This window comes from Cheilinus undulatus, linkage group 1 (assembly GCF_018320785.1).
Source record: "Cheilinus undulatus linkage group 1, ASM1832078v1, whole genome shotgun sequence".
NCBI lineage: Eukaryota > Metazoa > Chordata > Actinopteri > Labriformes > Labridae > Cheilinus > Cheilinus undulatus.
In genome coordinates, this window is record NC_054865.1 from 14848050 (window position 1) to 14869825 (window position 21776).

The following is a 21776-nucleotide window of genomic DNA, read 5'->3' on the forward strand; positions in this document are numbered from 1 at the left end:
TCTCTACGGTGGCCCTGAAGGCCAATACGAAATAAATATTTCAAAAGCACAAAATATATTTCAGAAAACACAAAAACATTTCACAATACACAAAAACATTTCACAATACACAAAAACATTTCACAATACACAAAAACATTTCACAAAACACAAAAACATTTCACAATACACAAAAACATTTCACAAAACACAAAAATATTTCACAATACACAAAAACATTTCACAAAACACAAAAACATTTCACCGATCGCAAAATACATTTCACGAAACCAGAAAGGGTAGGACCATGGTACTTGTTTGTGATTGGCTAAACCCAAGTCTGTCCGGCATCAGTCATTTATCATTTCCTGTTTACACTTCTTACCGCAATAGCCGAGCGAGCACAAAATTTCAAGTGTCTACTGGCATGGAAGAGGAACTTGAGTTGATAGCGGAATACTTCAACAAGGGAAATACATATAGTGTGATTCTTGATATGCTCTCCTCATATCATGACATACACATTTCAATTGGAACCCTAAAATTGCGCTTAAAGTGTCGTGCCAAAAGAAGTACCCCCGGTAGGATTTGTATCCCCCTGCCGCCTTTGCCGAAGGAGCTGACTATCGACTATCAGGCGTAGATTTCACCTCAGTGAATAAAAATGACAATAAAACAATGTATAAAGCAGAAGATTAGTTTTGATCATCTGTTTTATTCATCATTATCGTGTTTTTGTCGGTAATATCTTTTAAAATAAGATCTTTTAAGTAAACGTTTTAATACTGCAGCTTGGTGCACACTCATTACGCTGAACTGAGAACGCATCTTTTTCCTCCTGCGTCCTGTCATTGTATTTTGTATTTTGGTGGCGTGTTGGTCATCAAATCTGGGTCCACGCTGCTGTACATGAGTAACAGACATATTTTCTTCATAACTTTTATCGTCTTCTATTAGCGCTGTTTAGCGTCAAGACGCTTACATGCACTCACCACTTCCCACTTCCGCCTCGAGGTATTTCAAAATAAAGGTCCTGCATAGCCATATCACTGAATATTAACTTGTCTATTGACCAGTCTGAACAAGATTTATGTACAGAGAGATCAATTTCATACCATTTATTTCAACACATCGTCCACCTTGACTGCATCCCACTCTAAACAAGTGTTTCACAGTGTAAAGAAACTGTAAAAAACAAAGGAACATTTAATTGCAATCAAATATGTCATCTCTTCAGGGTGCATAAATGGTGCAAAGTGTATCCCCCCTCCAGAATGCTCAAATCATGAACTACCATCATAACATTCATTTTGTGTTCATTTCTGATCAAGCCTGATAATACTGGAGAGTTTGAACAGGTTAACTCACTTGTATTTCAAGTTACAGGGGGATACAAATTATTTCAGGGCCAAATCTAGGCCTGATGTATTTGTTATCCCCCCTCTAACTTCAAGAGTAATGCTTCAAACTTCTCCAAAGTCCCAAATGTTATCAGTTGTGATGAGAGCTGGCCAAGAAAAGACAATTGAGGCAGTGGCCCTCAACCCTGGCTTGTGGGTGGGGGGTACAAATTATTTCAGGGCCGAATCGGGGCCTGATTTGTTATATCCCCTCTAACTTCAAGAGGAAAGCTCAAAACTGTTCCAATTTTACAAATGTCATCAGTTGTCATGAGAGCTGGCCAAGAAAAGTCTATTGAGGCAGGGGACCCCACCTCTTCCTTGTGGATGGGGAGTACAAATCCTGGCAAGGCTAAAATGAGACCAAAAATCATTTGTAATTTATATTAAAGCAAAGACAAGGCAGTAGTACACCATTTATGCACCCCGAAGAGATGACATATTTGATTGCAATTAAATGTTCCTTTGTTTTTTACAGTTCTTTACACTGTGAAACACTTGTTTAGAGTGGGATGCAGTCGAAGTGGACGATGTGTTGAAATAAATGGTCTGAAATTGATCTCTCTGTACATAAATCTTGTTCAGACTGGTCAATAGACAAGTTAATATTCAGTGATATAGCTATGCAGGACCTTTATTTTGAAATACCTCAAGGCGGAAGTGGGAAGTGGTGAGTGCATGTAAGCGTCTTGACGCTAAACAGCGCTAATAGAAGACGATAAAAGTTATGAAGAAAATATGTCTGTTACTCATGTACAGCAGCGTGGACCCAGATTTGATGACCAACACGCCGCCAAAATACAATGACAGGACGCAGGAGGAAAAAGATGCGTTCTCAGTTCAGCGTAATGAGTGTGCACCAAGCTGCAGTATTAAAACGTTTACTTAAAAGATCTTATTTTAAAAGATATTACTGACAAAAACATGATCATGATGAATAAAACAGATAATCAAAACTAACCTTCTGCTTTATACATTCTTTTATTGTCATTGTTATTCACTGAGGTGAAATCTACGCCTGATAGTTGATAGTCAGCTCCTTCAGCAAAGGCGGCAGGGGGATACAAATCCTACCGGGGGTACTTCTTTTGGCACGACACTTTAAGCGCAATTTTAGGGTTCCAATTGAAATGTATATGTCATGATACAAGGAGAGCATGTCAAGAATCACACTATATGTATTTCCCTTGTTGAAGTATTCCGCTATCAACTCAAGTTCCTCTTCCATGCCGGTAGACACTTGAAATTTCATGCTGGCTCGGCTATTGCGGTAAGAAGTGTAAACAGGAAATGATAAATGACTGATGCTGGACAGACTTGGGTTTAGCCAATCACAAACAAGTACCATGGTCTTACCCTTTCCGGTTTCATGAAATGTATTTTGTGATCGGTGAAATGTTTTTGTGTTTTGTGAAATGTTTTTGTGTTTTGTGAAATGTTTTTGTGAAATGTTTTTGTGTATTGTGAAATGTTTTTGTGTATTGTAAAATGTTTTTGTGTTTTCTGAAATATATTTTGCGCTTTTGAAATATTTATTTCGTATTGGCCTTCAGGGCCACCATACCTCTCCCCTCTCCCCCTCACGCACGGACCTGCAGAGAGACACACAGCAGAGCGGGGAAACAGAGCAGAGTGAGAGAAAAAAAGTCAAGAAAACAGCGAATACTTCATAAAAATGCCTGGAACACGGCTCTCCCGGGTAATAATACCTCCACTGAGGTTCACAGATGGATTTGAGCCCGAAGGAGCAGCTGACTGAGCAACTTCTGGCGATGAAAGGTAACGTTAGACCGATTGATTTTCCGGGTTGATTTCTGGATGAATGAAGTTCTCTCTGTCTAGTTTTTAGTTTATTTACATTATTGTATGAGTAAATCAATGCTTATGATGTGTAGTGACTTTATTAGAACACATACCAAGTCAGTAAGTTTGTACGTGTGCCTATTTGTGCTTTGTATATGTGTAACTCCGTAATATGGTGCATGTATTACTTGGCGACATTTTTGGTGTCATGTGTAAGGTTGTTTGTATGTATATGTGGATGTTTGCAGTGTGCCATGTCTTGTTTGCACTTTATAGTAGTGGTGGGCGTATCGATCCTAAAGTATCGATATATCGATATTTACAAAGTACTCATTTGGTATCGAGTACTTTTCAAAAGTCTCGATATTAAATGAGTACTTAAAAAAAACAGCCTACCCATGCACTCCATCTGTTTGTTTGCAGTCACTCTTGTCTGTCTGTTGTGCTAAAAGTCTGCTGCTGCACTGTTTCCCGTGTCACGTGACTTTGGTGACTAATCAGATAGAGCAAACACACACATACACTCTCAAGGCATCAGCACACACACGTGAGTCAGCATTTCCAGTGTCTAACAAGTTTTTATCTCAAAGTTATAAAAAACTGATGCATGAAGAGGATGTTAGAATCATGTCTAATCTGCACTGCTCACTTTCAGACTAAAGACACTGATGGTGTTTTTCACTGAGCCAAAGCCACAGCCAGTGCTGTTAGTCATAAAAACCAGGAAAGAAAGAAGTTCTGTAGCTGACTCTGATGCATGTGCGATTTCTTTCATTGACTTTGAGAGTGTACTTCTAAATCTGTTTCTCTTTATTACTGTTAACTAGATTTTCTTCGATAAATTAACTGCCTTTTCCAAAAGTTTAGAAAATTGTTTGCAGCATTTTCTCAAACCACACATTAAATAATCCATGGATTCATTAACTAATTTAAACAGTCTAACCATTAGGTACATTGGGGAAACAAAATAGATAAAAAACAAGTCCCATATTACAAAAAATATGTAAGTTAAAATCCTGCTTTGTAATACTGTATGTTTTACCCTGAATACTTAGTTAGATAGTTAAAGATAACTCAGAAAAGAATTAGTTCTATTTATTAACACTGATAAATAAATGATACATGATGTTTTTTAAGTTTTTATTGGCCTTATTCATATCAATTTAATAATTATGTATCCTGCTGCTTTTATAAGTAAAAAGTATCGGTATCAGTGATACTGGTCCTGTATTTACTTGGTATCAGATCGATATTAAATTTTGCAGTATCGCCCACCACTACTTTATAGTGTTTGTGACCAGCTGATTATTTTTCTCCACTACCTTCAGTTTGTCTCGTGATCAGGAGCAGGAGGGAGACCTGGGGGGAGAGAGAGAGAGAGAGAGAGAGAAAGGCAGAGGCAGAAGCCACACTCAGGGCAGTAGAGGGAGAGGCCATGAAGATGCTGGAGGTTCTGGTGATATTATGAGACAGCAAAGCTGCTCACCACATCATCCTAGGTGGAAGAATGAGGCAGAGCCTTACAATGGAGTCCCACAGCCTCTGAGGTTCAACCCAAAATGTACCCCTGGTGTCCAACCTCCTCTCAATATAGGAAACCCACCACCAGGTGAAATCTTCTCCAATTTTTTGGATGCCTCTTTTTTCAAACTTCTGTGTGAAAGCACAAATAAGAATGCAGCCAAACACCTGGAGAAAGGAAAAAATATTTTTCTGGACTGAAATGACTCAAGAATAAATGAAAAAGTTTATATGCATGTTGATGTACATGTCAGTTCCACAAAGACACAAGACAGTTCCACAAAGACCTCTGAGTGAGAAAGGAGAGTGTTTGCAGCCAGAGAGGAGAGAAGAGGAAAAAACGCCTGAACATAGTTTTATTTTTTTTAGCCTGTTTTTGCACATTGAAAGAGAGCACTTCAAATTTTTTATTGTAAATATGTTTTATATGGTTCAAATTTATGATATATTTTGATATATTCTTTACTTTGAAGGGGTTTTCTGTTTTCCTTAAAAGTTCCCCCTTATGTGTGTTTAATGCTAGCTTGAGAAAAGTTAAGTGTCACAACTTCACACAGAACATCAGAAAAACGGGACTGGGAGATCCCAGCTGTAATAGCTGGAATACACTGGAATGATCCAGATGCAAAAAAGTGTAAACTTGCAAGGAGTATTGTCATTGCAGGTATTGCGTGACTCCTTCTCGTGGCTGGCTCCAAATCTGCTCTGAGTTCCTCCAACAGCTCCAAAATGGCAAGGCTGGATAGATGATATGTTTCCTCATTGATTCAAAAAACTGTTCACACAAGGGTGAAAAATGTGTTCTCTGCGTCTTCTTTCATCATTTCATGTCTCCTTCTTGCCACAATAACTGCAGCCATGTGTGCACAATAACACATAAAAACTGTTTGTATCTCCCTCTGAGATGTGTTATATATGGACGTAGTTTCTATGAGCAAAATTGCTTTCAGGTTTGATAAATCACTTTGCGTGTGCTAAAATAATATATTTACATTTTCCCCTCCCAGCACATGCACAATTGCGTGTTAACGCCCCAAATTGCATATTCATTGTGGCAAACGTACAAACTGGATGCAGACGTGCTACTTTGCACCTTTGAAAGATGCAACCCTTAGTGTGCACTGTTAGTAAATCAGTTTGTACATTTTTTTGCGTGTGCAAACTCGTTTTTATACACGCAAACCTTTAGTAGATCCAGCCCTTATGTGTCTTATACCAGACAATAATTTTTATATCAAGTATGAGCCATATGATATATTGGAATAATTAAAAAGACATAAAAGGAAACTTAACTTAGACCAGTACATTTTATGTGGCAAATACATGTGTCTCTAGAGGGGCATGAAAGGAAACACATTATTGAACATCGTGTAAGCCAAATTGTACATCCAGAAGACAAAAATGGAGGATTTGGGAGGATGAAATGGGCTCAGCAGAGTCAAGACATGACAAGTCTGGCCAGCAGAGCATTTCTATCCTCAGGCGCAGTGATAAACTCATCTATGTTATGACTTTTAGGACACAGAAGATGGAACACAGAAGACAAAAGGAAACCCTACTGTGGAAAAAGAAGAACTCGAAAACCCACAGTCCCATCAACAAAAATAGTGCAGGTAAACAATTGCTTTCATGGAAGTATATGTTCATTTTATCATTGAAAAAGAAATTGAAAAAGGTACATTTATGATGTCTTAATTACAGATAGATAGCTTAATATTCTGTGGTGAATAGGAAATGGATTTCTTCTTGGGTGTTTTTAGGTAGACATCATCAGTTAAAGATGGACCTCAACAAAAAAACAGGGAAAAAAAAAAAAAAAACATCATCTAAGACCCCACCGAACCCCTCTAAACTGGTAAAAGATATATCATAACCCCAGTAATATTTGTTTTCTTTAATAAAAACTTCACACATAGACACAGACAGACACACCCCGCACACACACACACACACACCATTATCCAACTTCAAAAGCAGCAAAAACTGTGACTTGTTTTTATTATTGAATACACACAGAGTGTTCAGAGTGTGCGTGAAGCTGGACATGAAAGAGACACACACACATGATTGTGTACACATGATGAACAATGTTCTGAATGATGCATCTCACCACTGATTTGCACAAATGTTGTTTTCGCACCATTTGTTACTATAAATGCATGCCCAATCTCTTGTTTAGACAAAATCCCAAGACAAGTCACTTAGAGGAAGAAACAGATTCAACCTTTTGCAATGCAAGAACTTCCATCAAAACCAGTATTACACTTAACACCAGCAACATTTATCTGCCAAGTACATGTCAACATCTTACATCACAATATTACATGCACAAAATAAGGCTTTGGTCTGCTTTTAATGCTCACAAATAGCTGCCAATAAGGTGAGCAAATTTCACCTGTCAGGTGTGCTGAACTGAGATGCATCTACATTAGAACATATTTCAAGACATTCGACAAGTACAATTTTCTTGCCTCACTGGCAGATATTGTTAGGTTATCTCAAACAATGTGGGCCTTTTTTTATGCTTTATTTATCTTGAATATGCTTTTCTGGACATGTCTGGTTAATATGGCTTAAAATAAATGTAATAAGACAATTTTTAAAAAGAAATTAGACAAATGACTAAGTGAAAATTGAGGTTTTGCATCAGGTTCACTGATTTTATGGAATTACATTGCTTTTATGTTGCAGCCATACAACAGTCAAGTCAGAAAGGTATTTTGCAGACTGATCCTGAGAAATCTTCAGAGAAAAAGCATCAGCTCAACATTGTTTCAGATTCCAAACAAGCAAACTCACAGGATATTACAGAGCCTTTACTGTTCAGGAAAAACAACCAGCAACAAAAGGGGTGACTTGGCAAACAGCAGGTGAATTAACATGTCAAAAAAGAAAAAATGTACATACCAAAGTCCGTGTAGCTAGGTGTCCACTAGAAGCTCTGATTTAAGCCAACATGAAACAGAGAAGTTGAGTTTAAATGATGCCGGCTGATGTGTATCAGAGTCTGCATCTGTGAGGGTGGAGGTGGTGAGAGCGACTATACGTTTTTTCTGCAGGGAGGGAACTAATTCCCAATTCTCAATAAGAAAAAAAGAAAACTAAATATATTGGAAGGGGGAGCTGAAGGAATGTGGCTCTATCAACAAAAGCGCGAACTCTTCATGGTTGAACACACTGTATATGATTCTCAGAGGTGCAATGTTCAGACCAGTTTGGCCACAGTGGAGTGATTCGACATACCTGATGACAAATAAAAACAAACTCCAAGATGCTGTGATGAAGCATAGCACAACAAAGCACAGGCACAGAGATTCATAATTACATTTCTTTAATATATTTACCAAGGAATGTTTGTAACACAAGAGTAGGGCATAAAAGATCTGATCCTTAAAGCAAAAATATTACACAAACATTTTATACAAACACATACATATCCAAAAAAAGGTCTTTGTCTGCTGTTTTCACTGAACAGATGTTGGCAAATCCTACCACAGCACATTAAAACTTGACTTTAACGGAATTCACATTCACTGCACTAAGCACAAGCAGAGAACAACAATGTTATTCACAAATCACAAGGATGTTGGAGCCACACTTCATTACAGAGAAGGAAAACAAGAGCCAAGAGCAGGAGAGTTTCATCCCTGTGTGTATGAACACACACTTGGGAAAGAAGATACATATGTGTTATGAGTTATTACAGCTAACGCAGAAGCCAATGGATTTTATTTCAGAGAACTGTGCTGTGTCTAAAAGAGAGAAGGGAATATTTTAGATTGGGGAGACCCGGAATAGTCGGCGATTCCATGATTCGGAGGAGTCTGATTTGACTATGAACTTCCTAGTCGAATGTTGTTATGTAACCAAGATCGTATTATTCTGACTACATGGTGCTGCTAAGCCTGAGTTTCTGTTAGCCGGCATTCGCCGGTCATTGGCTGGTAACAAGGGCGGAAGTCCGGCAGATAAAAATATAACCAGTCAAAATGTCCGGTAGAAAACATGCAAATGACCACATAAGTAAATACTGAAAACTTGCATATTATATTTTGTGTAACCTAGAAGATATGTTGCGAGAATGCGTTGATATAAACTAAAAGTTGCCTAATCTTACTACACCCACTGTCCTGCGGTGCTGGGGTTCTCCTCAGACACAAGCACATGGCTAATTATGTATGTGCGATGACATCAAAGCAAATCTCTCTTTCTGCGCATGCTCAGTATTGCTGGGGACTATGCAGGGAAAGTTTGACCAGAGCGTTCTCATAAAGCAGAATTTTAATCTAAGTGAGGTTTTCATGGTTAACCAAAGGCTTAATATCATCAGTGGTATGGAGGGATTTTGTGTTATTGCTGCGAGTAATGAAGAGGCTGAAACAAAGGGAACTGTATAGCTGAGCGTCGTAAACACCGATGCAGTAGCAGAGAGGGAGAGGTCTATGCCGGGCAGAGTTGAAATGGACTTCGATAAACTACCTATGACCAATCGTCATATAAAGTTGGATTGTAGTCAACACAGAATCACATCGTGCAGAACGGCATGGACTGCTTGGAGCTTATAACGAAGGCTCTGTCTTTCTTCCTGGCTAATTAGCAGAAGTAGTCTTGGATAAGCCGTTAATGAGAGGAAGACTGGACCAGACTATCTGCTGTGGAGCTTTTGTCTTTTTGGGACTAGTCCAAATAAACCAGGATGGTTAGATTTCCGGCTTTAACAGAGGTTACAGTTATGTCATCATAAGGACTGATATTAGACAACTGGCGGTAAGGCTCATTTTTCATTTGAAATGAGTTCTAACGCAGTGTCCAGTTAAGAGAGCACTTTTGTTATGTGTTTGGATGCTTCGTTGTTGTCGTTGGAGGATGGTATTTGGCTGTTGTAAGCTGCAAAGTTATGATAGTGGCCAAAGTGCTAACAGGCTAATGGTGCTAATGTGAACTGTTGTTGTTTATGAGTTTAACGTGGGCGTGTATTGTGTAACTGACTGCTTGTATAAGGAAAAGCACGCAGCATTCATTTTGATACTTTAAACCACTTACACAAAAAAATAAGAGAGAGATTTATGCATTTTGCTGCTGTTAATGCAGCAAAATAATGTTAAAGCAAATGTCCAGTAGTTGTTCTAATGGCCGGAATTCTTGAGGACTGCCCCGGTCATTTTGATTGGGGAAAAAAAGTCTAGCTGAAACGTTGTTCGACTATTAGTCGACTAAAGGCAAAATCTGACGAATCAGATTCAACTATGAAAATCGTTAGTCGAAGACACCTGTAGTTTTAGACGGGAGGACCAGTGATGAATGTGTGAGATTTGGAAGAGTTTGCCAGAATATACAAACAGATCTTGCACAGATTATTTTTCCTTTGGTTAGAACTGGAGAAATAAAATACAGCATGAAATACACAGATAAAAATATTACTCTTGATGCTAGAATCAGACTTTTCCATTATAGTCCAAATCCTTCATCTGGAGAAACCTGGAACTTGAATTTAATAGGATGTAATATTCAGTGGGGAGAAAACAGTTTTCTTTTATTACCAGCAGAGCTGGGTGGAGGGGGTCTCCATCAGTAGTACAATGGCCCTGCAGAGCTCATCTGCATGGCTCCTCAGAACGGGGAGAGGCTCAGCACTTTGATATTGATGTCTCCAATGTTGATGTGGTGGGGAACCCCAGGAAGGTTCATGTTCTTTATGGCAAAGACAGCACGAAGCAAGTGCAGCTGACAGACCTCCCCAACATACAAAAAAAAATGAAAAAAAAAACATGGAAAACCCCTTTAAGACACTGTGGAAACCATCCATCCATCCATCCATGTTCTCAGCCAATTATCCCGTTTGTGGTCGTGGCTGGAGGCTGGAGCCTATCCCAGCTTTCATTGGGTAAGAGGCGGGGTGCAGCAGCAGAGGGCTCCTTTTGGGGGGCAAGAAGTGACTTCTGCATAGAGAAACTCTATCTATCTACACTATATTGCCAAAAGTTTTCGCTCACCTGCCTTGACCTGCATATGAACTCAAGTGACATCCCATTCTTAATCCATAGGGTTTAATATGGCATCAGTCTACCCTCTGCAGCTACAATAGCTTCAATTCTACTGGGAAGGCTTTCCACAAGGTTTAGGAGTGTGTTTAGGGGAATTTTTGACCATTCTTCCAGAAGCACATTTGTGAAGTCACACACTGATGTTGGACGAGAAGGCCTGGCTCTCAGTCTCCGCTCTAATTCATCCTGAAGATGTTCTATCGGGTTGAGTTCAGGACTCTGTGCAGGCCAGTCAAATTCATCCACACCAAACTCTCTCATCCATGTCTTTATGGACCTTGCTTTTTGCACTGGTGCACAGTCATGTTAGAACAGGTAGGGGCCATCCCCAAACTGTTCCCACAAAGTTGGGAGCATGGAATTGTCCAAAATCTCTTGGTATGTTGAAGCATTCAGAGTTCCTTTCACTGGAACTAAGGGGCCAAGCCCAGCTCCTGAAAAACAACCCCAAACCATAATCCCCCCTCCACCAAACTTTACACTTGGCACAATGCAGTCAGACAAGTACCGTTCTCCTGGCAGCCACCAAACCCAGACTCGTCCATCAGAATGCCAGATGGAGAAGCATGATTCATCACTCCACAGAACGCATCTCTCGCATTGCCACCGTCCAGTGGCGGCGTGCTTTACACCACTGCATCTTATGCTTTGCATTGCAATAGGTGATGTATGGCTTGGATGCAGCTGCTTGGTCATGGAAAGCCATCCCATGAAGCTCTCTACACACTGCTCTTGAGCTAATCTGAAGATCTCATTAAGTTTGGAGGTCTGTAGCAATTGACTCTGCAGAAAGTTGGCTACCTCTGCACACTATGCGCCTCAGCATCTGCTGACCCTGCTCTGTCATTTTACGTGGCCTATGGCCGTGGTGAGTGAATACTTTTGGCAATATAGTGTACATGTGCCTTACAGTGGGAGTCTTTCTCTGTCAGGCAAGACATGATTTACCAGGAATGATGTAGAAGTGTTTGACAAAAAAACTGTCTCTGCTATAGAATATCAAAATTAGAACATTTGCCTTTATATCAATGCTTTGTGTATTCTGACGTATATGTATTGTCTGTTATTTTTGTCACTGGTTGTATATGTTCCTGTCTGTCTATGACTATATGTCTTGGTGCATGTCTCTCTGCCTGCAACTTTCTTTATCCTTCATTCCAGGGATAAAATTTTCATGTCTTCCGTTCCCTGACAGTTGCACAGTGTTGTTAGAAGACAAAGTGATATAACATTGGGAAACATTTTTCCAACTTTTTTGGAATGAACTGCAAGCATAATTTTAACAATGTGTGCATATTTCTTAAACAATACCGTTTAAAAGTTGGGACACTAAATATCTTGTTTTTGCTCTGAATTTAACTGACTATAAGCTGAAAAGGATTTCTGTATTATGGTATTCTATATTCATTCACATTTTACAAAAATGCCCCAACTTTTTGGGGTTTGATGTTGTAATGGTTTCATGCTTGCATGTATTGTAAGAAGTCCGTTTTAAGTCTGATGAAAAACAGATCAATTTTTTAAACATCATGAAAACATAATGATAGATTGAAAGTTTAGGGGCTCTGGGGGCCTCCCATCCATTTGAGCATGATTACACTGGTCTTACAACTGAAAGTAATTACATGACTCATTTTTTAACAAGATTTTTTTTAGCTCCTTTGTGTTATTTTTATGATTATTTAAAACACTTACAGGTAATAAAACATCTGTAAAGCTCTATCAGTTTTAAGCTTGAAGTGTGTAAAACAGGAACAAAGAAGAAAAGTGTCTCTGCCTATCTTTCTCCTCTACCACTGGGTAATGATAGCAAATCACAGCTCAAGGTGTGCCAACATTTCATGGAGTTCACATTCTTTTTACATAACACCCCCCCCCCCCAAAAAAAAAAAAAAAAAACAAGAGGCAGAGTAAAAACTTTAAAAGGCATGTTTATTTGTTATTGACACTTTTTGTCCAGTAATGTCAAATCAGAAAGGGATTTTTTAAAGTTTGAAGTGGGGTTATATATGAGGTGCTTATCAGTACAAATGTCATATGGATAACAGTTAACATGATCTGTGTTTGGAGAAGCAAGAAGAGGCCAAGATATGTACTGCTGCATACAAGGTCACAAGAAACATGAACTTAGGCCATTTAAAAGTCTTACATGTATAAAAAATTGTTGTATTATGACAAGTGTGCGATAATGGGTTAATTTCAAATGTAAATACAATACATGCTGATAAAACATGTCTGGTAATTCTCAAACTGTGCCTTTTCCATTATATTTTGCTATTATAGATGACTTTTAAAGCAATAAGATTAACAGACTTCTCAGACTTTTCTTAAATTAGTCCACTTACAAGCTGAGGAAAACAGTGCTTTATGCCATTTACAGAATGGAGGTAAGGACTTGGGTTATTTGTTTTGCACATTGGCAGAATATTGAAATAAACTGCTTCTGGATTTCCTAGTGTAGTAATTTGAAGCCAGAACATGCAACCAAAACATCAATGTCCAGGTCCATTGAGTCTGGGACCAGATTGTCAATGTCTGGGTTCAGATCATCAGTGAGTGGTAGTGTTAATTTGGTCGACTAAAACTATGACTAAAAATGTTCATGGACAGCCTTTTTTCCATGATGAAAACTCTGTGATGACTAAAATGGGCAAAAAGGAAGTTTAGTTTTCGTCAAGATGACTAAAACTAGACTAAAATGTAATGTAGTTTTTGTCTGACAGTCAAAACCTGTGATATTTCACCATTGAGGGTAAATCTGTCGAAATACAATGCATCAGGCACCCCAGGTTTGGCAGAGTGTATAAAACACACAACCATGATTTGGTATGAGATTCAGGTAAGAGAATAAATGCTTGGGCTAAAAGTAAAGACTAAACTATGAGGACTTTTTATGGACTAAAACTAGACTAAATGTTTTTGAGTTTTCATCAACTAAAACTAAAAAGGATAGAAATGACTAAAATGTGACAAAATCTAAAGGACATTTAATGTAAAGACTAAGACTGAGACAAAAATCGAAAATAGCTGCCAAATCAACACTAGTGTGTGGGTCCAGCTCACCCCTGTTTGGGTCCAGACAATTGATATCTGTGTTCAGATTATCAGTGTCCAGGTCCAGAAAAACAGGGCCTGGGTCTAGATCGCCAATGTCTGGGTCTAGATCATCAGTGTATGGGTCCAGACCATCATTTTTGGGGTCCAGATCATTACTGTCTGGGTCCAGATTAACAGGATCTGGGTCCAGATATTAGTGTCGAGGTCCAGATCATCTCTGCTGTGGTCCATATTATCAGTGCTGGGCCCAGATCAGTGTTATCTCAAATACAATCTATATTTAGTGGTCCATGGCTCTACTGTTCATCATTTGTCTGTTTGCTTCAAAGATGATGTGGCACATGTTTTTATGTCACCATCTGATACAGGCTGCTTATTTATAGTAGATGATTATAGTGATTACATTCATTATGTATCCCTTGCAGTGCAGAAAAAGAGAGCTTGTCATTTGAACTGCCCTGGTGTCCTTATATGGACTCCTCAGTGAACCATTTCAGCACATCAGCTTTGTTCTCCGTCACCCACTTGATGTTTGCCGTGGTCTTCTCTATTGCCTGCTCCATGGCCAAGGTAGCAGAGCCAAAACCAACACCGCTGTTGTCTTCTTTAAATTTCTTCAGCTGAACAGAGGCAAAAAAAAAGCAAAAAAAGTGGAACTGAATTTCTGCATTTTCTTTCATTTCATCTGAGCTTCTTAGGGAATTACAGTGTGTATCTGTGTGATTGTGGCTGTGTGTGCTAAATACCTCCTGCAACTCAAACTCTGTGGAAAATCTCGGTGTGAATCCTTCGACAAGACGAGATAAGGTGAACTGTCCTTGTCCATACCTTCAAAAAAAACAGGTAAATGAGAGTATTCTAGGAAAAAACACCCAAATACCTCAATCTGGAAAAGGTGTGTTGGAGGCAAATACAGTCTCGATATATCAGTCTGTTCATGGTTACTCCATCCATCCATCCATTTTCTATACCGCTTATCCCATAGGGGGTTGCGGGTCATGGTTACTCATCATAAATATTCACCTCAAATTTCAAAAGACTTAAATATGTTTAAATTGTAAAGTTGTCCGAGCCAAGCTGCGCCGAGCCGTGCCCAAAGCGAGCCAGACCCACCTCCAAAGCGCGCAGTTTGCAGGGTGTGATTTGCACTAAAAAAAAAAAAACAAAAAAACAAAAAAATGGGTGTCTGTTACATGAACCTAAGTCTAACATGTAGCTTCTATTATATAAAATCAAGTTTTATGGTTGAACACTTTCAAATCATGTAGTTTTAACATAACATGCAACAACTTAAAATTTACTAGACTAATTTATGTTAACACAACCTAATTCCAATGAGTCAAAATTGCAAATCACATCTGCGTACAAGTCCAGACCAGTAGGTGGCAGTAATGTGCATATTCTTAATTAGGAGTACCCCTCTCTATTTTATAAAAGTAAAAGGCCATGGTAAAAGGTGTGTCCCTCCCCCCTCCCTGGAAAAGTCGAGGAGCAGTCATCTTGAGATAAAACAGGCTTATCTGCTCTTAGAATAGTCCTGGTTGTGCCAAACTTCTTCCATTTTAGAATTATGGAGGCCAGTGTGCTTCAAATTTTTTTTTTTTTTTGTAGCCTTCCCCAGATCGATGCCTTGCAACAATCCTGTCTGAGCTCTGCAGGCAGTTTCTTTGACCTTATGGCTTGGGTTTTTGTCCTGATATGCATTGTCAGCTGTGAGGCCTTCTATAGAGAGGTGTGTACTTTTCCAATCAAGGTGTAGAAACATCTCAGCAACGATCATGAGAAATGGGAAGAGACCTGAGCTAAAATGTAAGTGTTGTTGCAAAGGGTCTGAATACTTTAGTCAATGTGATATTTCAGTTTTTAATTTATCTTTCTTTTTTCTTTTCTTTTTTTTTTTTTTTTAACAAATTTGCAAACAAATTTGCAAAAAAAACAAATCTAAAATTATGTTTTCACTTTGTCATGATGGGGTACTGAGTGCAGATCAATGACAATAAAATGAATTCAAACAATTGTAGGATCAGGCTTGAACATAAAAAGTGAAGAGGGTCTGAATACTCTCTGAATGCACTGTAGATACCTGTCAAAAATAAAGGCTGATTTCAGAGACTGAAACAAATGTGAAGTTTTAGGATGAATTTAACTTTTCATTTAAAATTGATGAATTAGTTCTTTGAGTAATGAGCTCTTACTGCTCAAAAATGTCGCTCCATCTGGCTCTGACAAAGTTCCAGGCCAGCGGCATCCCCACAACGTTTCCAGCGATGGATGAGATGGTCGAGGTGGCATCCTGTTTACGGATCTTGTTCGGATCTAGAGAGTAATCCAGATACCTGGTCCAGCAAAAAAGAAGAAGAAGAAGAAATTACTCCCAAGACATTGTCCCAAATGTGATGGGGAAGAAGTAGCAGTTGAGATTAGTACATGTCTGTGTTAAGACAGCTGGTTATTCTAAAATACTCAAATCAAAACAGAATAAAAAAATCAGACTAACTGTTGAATGGCTGCAAACAGAGAGTATACTAGAGTAATACTGGCAGGAAAAGGTGTAGATTGACTCAGACCAGGCAGTGACACCAGTTTTTAAAATCTGAAAGAACTCTGGAAGACAACCAAAACAGGCTGCTTACCTACATACTAGTTTTTATGCTACATTTTTCAGATGGACTGTTGTTTACAGTAATAGAAAAGTTTATCCGGTTCTTCCTAATCCCATTCTTAACAGCATCCTTTGGTTTAATGAAAATAAGGTTGTTGTTTTCTGCATCATGAAAACAATTGAATAAAGCTCCTTGGACTTGCCGATGAGGCTGCTCCCACAAATCTAGTTTGTGCAGACACACACCTGTTCAAAAGCCAGGGTTCTCTTGAGCAGGCCAAAGCTGATCGCAGCTTGGTGGATTCAGTCGCCAGAGAGGTTTCCTTGAACATTTTCCAGGCAAATTCCCATTCCTCCACTCCTCCATAAGCTATGGCATTGCAATAAACTACGCTCTTCAAGTTGGGATGGATGCTGGTCAACACAGAGCAGATTAGAGAAAACCAAACATGCAGAATCACTTCTCACGTTCAAGGCTGGTGTGTCACAAACATTCCTGCAGATAAATAAACGAACAAATCTTAGTAATGTTTTATAATGCCGTCTGTTGGTCAGTACTCACGGATTGTTCTGTGGATTTTCCATCCACTGTCTGAACCAGCCTTTAACCAGGTCTCTGCAACCCTCCACATTTGTCTTGCAGGCGTAGCTAATGGCATTGATCTGATTATACCTGAAAAAATGAACTTTTGAGAAACCTGGGAAATCATCATTACGTGAGAAATCCTTGAAAGTGCTTGGAAAAAATACTATCCACACATCATTATAATATCCAACTTAAAATCTGGAGGGGGTCAATTGGGAGGAACATTCTGCCCGACATGAACTTGAGTGCATTTTTGTTGGACTTCTGTGCTAGTTATGGACTGTGTATAACAAACACCATGTTCAATCATAAGGTTGTTCATAAGTGTACTTGGTCCTAGAACACCTTGGTCCAAAGATCTATAGTCAACTTTGTTGTCGTTTCATCTGACCTGCGGCTGCATGTCTTGGACACTCAGAGGAAGAGAGGAGCGGAGCTGTCAGCTGATCACCACCTGATGGCTAGTTGGATCAGATGGCTGGGGAAGCTGCTGGACAGACCTGGTAAACAAGTAGTGCGGGGGAACTGGGAATGTCTGGTAGAGGCCCCTGTCCGTGAGGTCAACTTCAACTCCCATCTCCGGAAGGACTTCTTGTGCATCCCAGGTGAGGCTGAGGACATGGAACTTAAGTGGAGCATGTTCAAATCCTCCAGTGTGGAAGCAGCTGTTAGGAGCTGTGGCTTGAAGACCATCAGTGCCTGTAATGGCAGCAACCTGAGAACCTGCTGGTGGACACCAGCGGTGAAAGAAGCTGTCAGGTTGAAGAAAGAGGCCTTTCAGGCATGGCTTGCTCAGGGTTCTCTAGAAGCAGTTTAAAGGTACCGGGCAGCTTGGAGGGTGCTGCGTCAGCAGTTGCAGAAGCAAAAACCCAGGTGTGGGAGGAGTTCAGGGAGGCTATGGAGAGGGACTTTTGGTCAGCCCAATGTTGCTGGGCAGTGGAAGGAACATTTTGAGGAACTCCTTAATCCAGCCAATGTGTCCTCCGAGGAAGAGGCAGATCTGAGGGTCCAGGGAAAGCTTATCTATATCCTTGGTGGAGGTCACCAAGGTAGTCAGAAAGCTCACCAAGGCAAGGTGGCAGGCATAGATGAGATTCGCCCTGAGATGCTGAAGGCTCTGGATGTTGTTGGGCTGTCATGGCTGGCTAACTAACCCTAAGCACTAGCAGGAGCACAAGTTTATTTGCCATTAAAGCAACATGAGCATTGGGTATAAAAATGACAACTGTGTCAGGTAGAAAACAGGAAGGACACCTGGATTGATGAGCCAAGATGCTTCATGCCAGGTTTACTAAAAGAACCTATGTGTTTTCACATCTTATGAAACTAATATACTAGATGGCTTGTGGTAAAGCTAACAGTTCAAATTAAATATAAGTATTTTTTTTTTCTTTTCAAGTAACTTTAAGTATTGAAGAAGCATCTTCTGGAGATAGACATCTTACTGATCAGTGTGTCCTGCAGGAACTTTGGTCCAGTTGTCTGTAATTTTCTTGTAGTGCTCAAAAAGTGGCTGGATTTGTTTCTTGAGGTACGCCTGAAATTCAAATACATACATCCATGTAGGCTTTATGTCCATGTATTTCAGACTTTAACATTCAGAAATTTGCAATCTTTGTATCTGAGACAGCAGTTAAAGATATTATTAACCTGTAAAGCTCCATAAACCTCAGTGCGGTCAAACATGAGGATGTAGTACTTGAGGTTTTCCAGAGCTGACTGCCAGGGGATGTAGTCTCTCTCCATGGACAGGTATTTGGTTGTTCTCAGGGCCAGTGTTGTAGTGATTATTTTTGCTCTACACAAACAGAACAAATTGTTCACCAAAATAAATGAACGGTGCATGATATCCTTCAAATATGTTGTTTTTACCTTGCTAGGTTGAATGCATCATCTATGATCTGTGCTCTGTTGATGACTGATACAGCCTGAAAGAAATGACACAAATGATTTGTAACAAAAGAAACGTTCTACTTTCTGTGTCCACTTTAACTCAAACCCAAGCTCCAGCGGAACAAAAACAGCTTGAAGCATGATGCTGCCCCCATAATGCTTTGTCATGGGCAAGGCCACCCATATGGGGTAAATGGGGAGAGCCTTCTGGGGCCCCGCTAAATGGGGGGCCCGTTGAGCTGCGGAAAACCATGGTCCATTGTAAAGTTAGCCATATTTATCTGTGATAGCCATATTTTATTTTTAACCTGAATAATAACCGCTCATATAGAAAAAATACATAACTAATTTTATTCATTTATGTAGTCGTACAGTATGGCCTTTTTCAACATGTAAACCCCTTTTCTTTAACAGAATGACCTTTTCTTGCAATGTTTACAATGTGAATGGGCACATTGAACTAAACCCTTAAGAAATTAATAACAGACTTCATAGCTAGACTGATGTGGACAAATTATTAAAGGGGACATATTTTACCCTTTTAACACAAGTTTATCTTGTTCTCAGAGGTCCCCAAAACATGGATGTGATGTTTGTTGCTGAAAAAAACACTCCAGTGTTGGAATTTTGTATGTCTGGAAAGCCCTCTGTTCCAGCCTTTCTTAGAATGAGCTGTTTCTGTGTCTGTGGCTTTAAATGTTAATGAGCTGTCCCTGACCATGCCCCTCTCAGGAAATGGATGTGGCATTCCTGATGTTATAATGTTACAGACACTTTTATCTAAAGGTAGGGACCTAACTAGGATTCGAACCATCAATCTTCTGAACTGAAGTCAGCAGGGTGACCCACTGAGCTATCCAGCATCACAGCTGGTAGCTGAGAGGATCAGTAGAGAAGCGTGGAAATTTCTTCGGGGGGGGGGGGGCAATCAAACCTGGGGGCAGTGCGTACTTCCCACATGACATCATGAGGGGAAATCTGAGAATGGCTTGTTCCAGCACACATTTTCTGAAAGGTGGAGAAAGAGAGGGTGGAAGGAATGGCTTTTTCTGGTACTTGAGGGGATTGTGGACATGCCGGGGCACATATTTTTGTTGGAAAAGCCTGAAAAAGGGATTTTTGCATACTATGTCTTCTTTAAAAAAGGTAAACATTGGAAGAAAAAAAGTGGAAACAGTTGGTTCTAGAGGCAAAAAATGAGCTAAAACGTAACAAAAATGGGTACCTGATATAGTGAGAAGTGGTTTGAAAGTGGCAAAATAGGTTGAAAGTGGCAAAAATGGCAACAAGGGACAAATACGATTAGAAGAGGAGACAAATTGGTGTTTGATGTGTCAAAAGAAGCAAAAATTGAATATAAATGGCCAAATGAGTAAAGAAGGGCAAAAAATGAGCAGAATTAGGTGAAAAGCATTTAAAAAGTAGCAAAAAATGGTAAGAGGTGTCAAAATGGGTGAAAAGTGGTAACTGGGTTGCAGAAACAAAACTGTAGCAAAAATGTGTAGCTGAAAGGATAAGAAGTGGTTTAAAAGTAGTAAACACGTGCAACAAGTGGCTTAAATATGGTTAAAAGTGGCAAAAATTTGCTGAAAGACAGTCGTGAAAAGTGGTTACAAAGTGGATAAATGGGTAAAACGTTACCAAAATGGGTTCAAAGAAGCAAAAATGAAATATAAATGGCCAAATGGGTTAAGAAGGGCTAAAAATGTGCAAATAAAGGTCAGGGTTGAGGCTGGCCTGTGGTTCTTTTACTGCATGACATTCTCTCTCATCCCTGTCTCAGGCTCTATAAACTGTACCTTTCTCTCTTAAATAGAGGCAAAAAAGCCAAAGAAATAAATATTAAAAAAGAAAGATGCAAAATAGGTAAAATGTGGAAAAAGTGTGGCAAATAAAAGATAAAAAGGGGTTAAAAGGTTGCAAAAATTGGTAATTTGAATATCAGAACCCAGTAATAGCTTCACATACTTTTCAGCTCCAAAATGAAGTAACTGCTAGCCAGGATGCTAGCACCAATGCTCCTGATCCAATAAACATGTATTGATATCATCATCAAGTCCCAACTGAGGAGGGCCCATTCTCCTTGTGTTTCAGGGGCCCAGCCGATTCTGTGGGCAGGCCTGGTCGTGGGTATGGTACTCTTTTTTCTGGCTGTAGGGTATTGTAACTGAAATCCTCCTTAGCAAATAGCCCATTGTAGTTAGGGATTTTGGACTGGCCCTGAGGTTTACCATACAAATGTTAAGAAGGGTCCAGGTTATAACTCTGTTGTCCTCAGAAAAAAAATGCACCAGAATACCTTTTTTACTTCTTACCATATAAAATCCAAGATATTCCATTATGTACTTACTTCATGGTTGGTGTTGAGCAGAGCAAGGAGACGATCCCAGTTGTGGAGATCATAGTTGACTCTAAAGTACCCTGATGCATTTGTGTTCAACAGAATCCAGTCCTCTCCTGAAACTCTCATCTCATCGTTGGCGTCTAATAAGACAACATGTTGAAAAAAAAAAGACAAATACAAGAGTCAGTTATTGTGGATTTTATGTATGAAACCAGGGAACTTTCTTGCCCCATACCTGTCTTGTCAAGGAGCCAGTACTGTTGTTGCTCCACCCCCGTCTTCATCCATTTAATGGGGACAATCCAGGTGTAACTGGGACAGAAACAGAGATAAAAACTTGAACTTAAAGAAAAGCAGTCTTCTTTATGTCCATGACTATTGAGACAGCATTGTCTCACTGATAGCATGAAGATTATTTGGACTACTGTCTTTATTGTAATGAATGTTGGCACATGGTGATCATGGTACCCAGTGGGTGAACTCCAGTGACTCTGCTGATTACCATCAGCAGGGGTACTAGAGGTGGGAGAAAAAATCGATACAGCAT

The 21776-nt window shown here is 39.5% G+C and overlaps 2 protein-coding genes across 3 annotated transcripts in view; both read right to left on the minus strand.

Moving 5' to 3' along the window:
* The window catches only part of LOC121513619 (aminopeptidase N-like), a 42517-nt gene extending 33872 nt beyond the window's left edge, over window positions 1–8645 (minus strand). The window contains exon 1 of the mRNA XM_041793489.1: window positions 7611–8645. The gene's annotated coding sequence lies outside the window, so the exon portion shown is untranslated. The remainder of the gene's footprint in view (window positions 1–7610) is intronic.
* A 4013-nt stretch (window positions 8646–12658) lies between these two features.
* The window catches only part of LOC121513625 (aminopeptidase N-like), a 30241-nt gene continuing 21123 nt past the window's right edge, over window positions 12659–21776 (minus strand). For both annotated transcript variants that reach the window (XM_041793502.1, XM_041793510.1), the window contains 10 exons: window positions 21465–21541; window positions 21236–21369; window positions 18865–18920; window positions 18643–18790; window positions 18438–18529; window positions 16969–17079; window positions 16653–16820; window positions 16000–16140; window positions 14551–14632; window positions 12659–14424 (listed from right to left, as the gene is read on the minus strand). In XM_041793502.1, the coding sequence (XP_041649436.1) occupies window positions 14272–14424; window positions 14551–14632; window positions 16000–16140; window positions 16653–16820; window positions 16969–17079; window positions 18438–18529; window positions 18643–18790; window positions 18865–18920; window positions 21236–21369; window positions 21465–21541 (1162 nt within the window). In that variant the 3' untranslated portion in view covers window positions 12659–14271. The remainder of the gene's footprint in view (window positions 14425–14550; window positions 14633–15999; window positions 16141–16652; window positions 16821–16968; window positions 17080–18437; window positions 18530–18642; window positions 18791–18864; window positions 18921–21235; window positions 21370–21464; window positions 21542–21776) is intronic.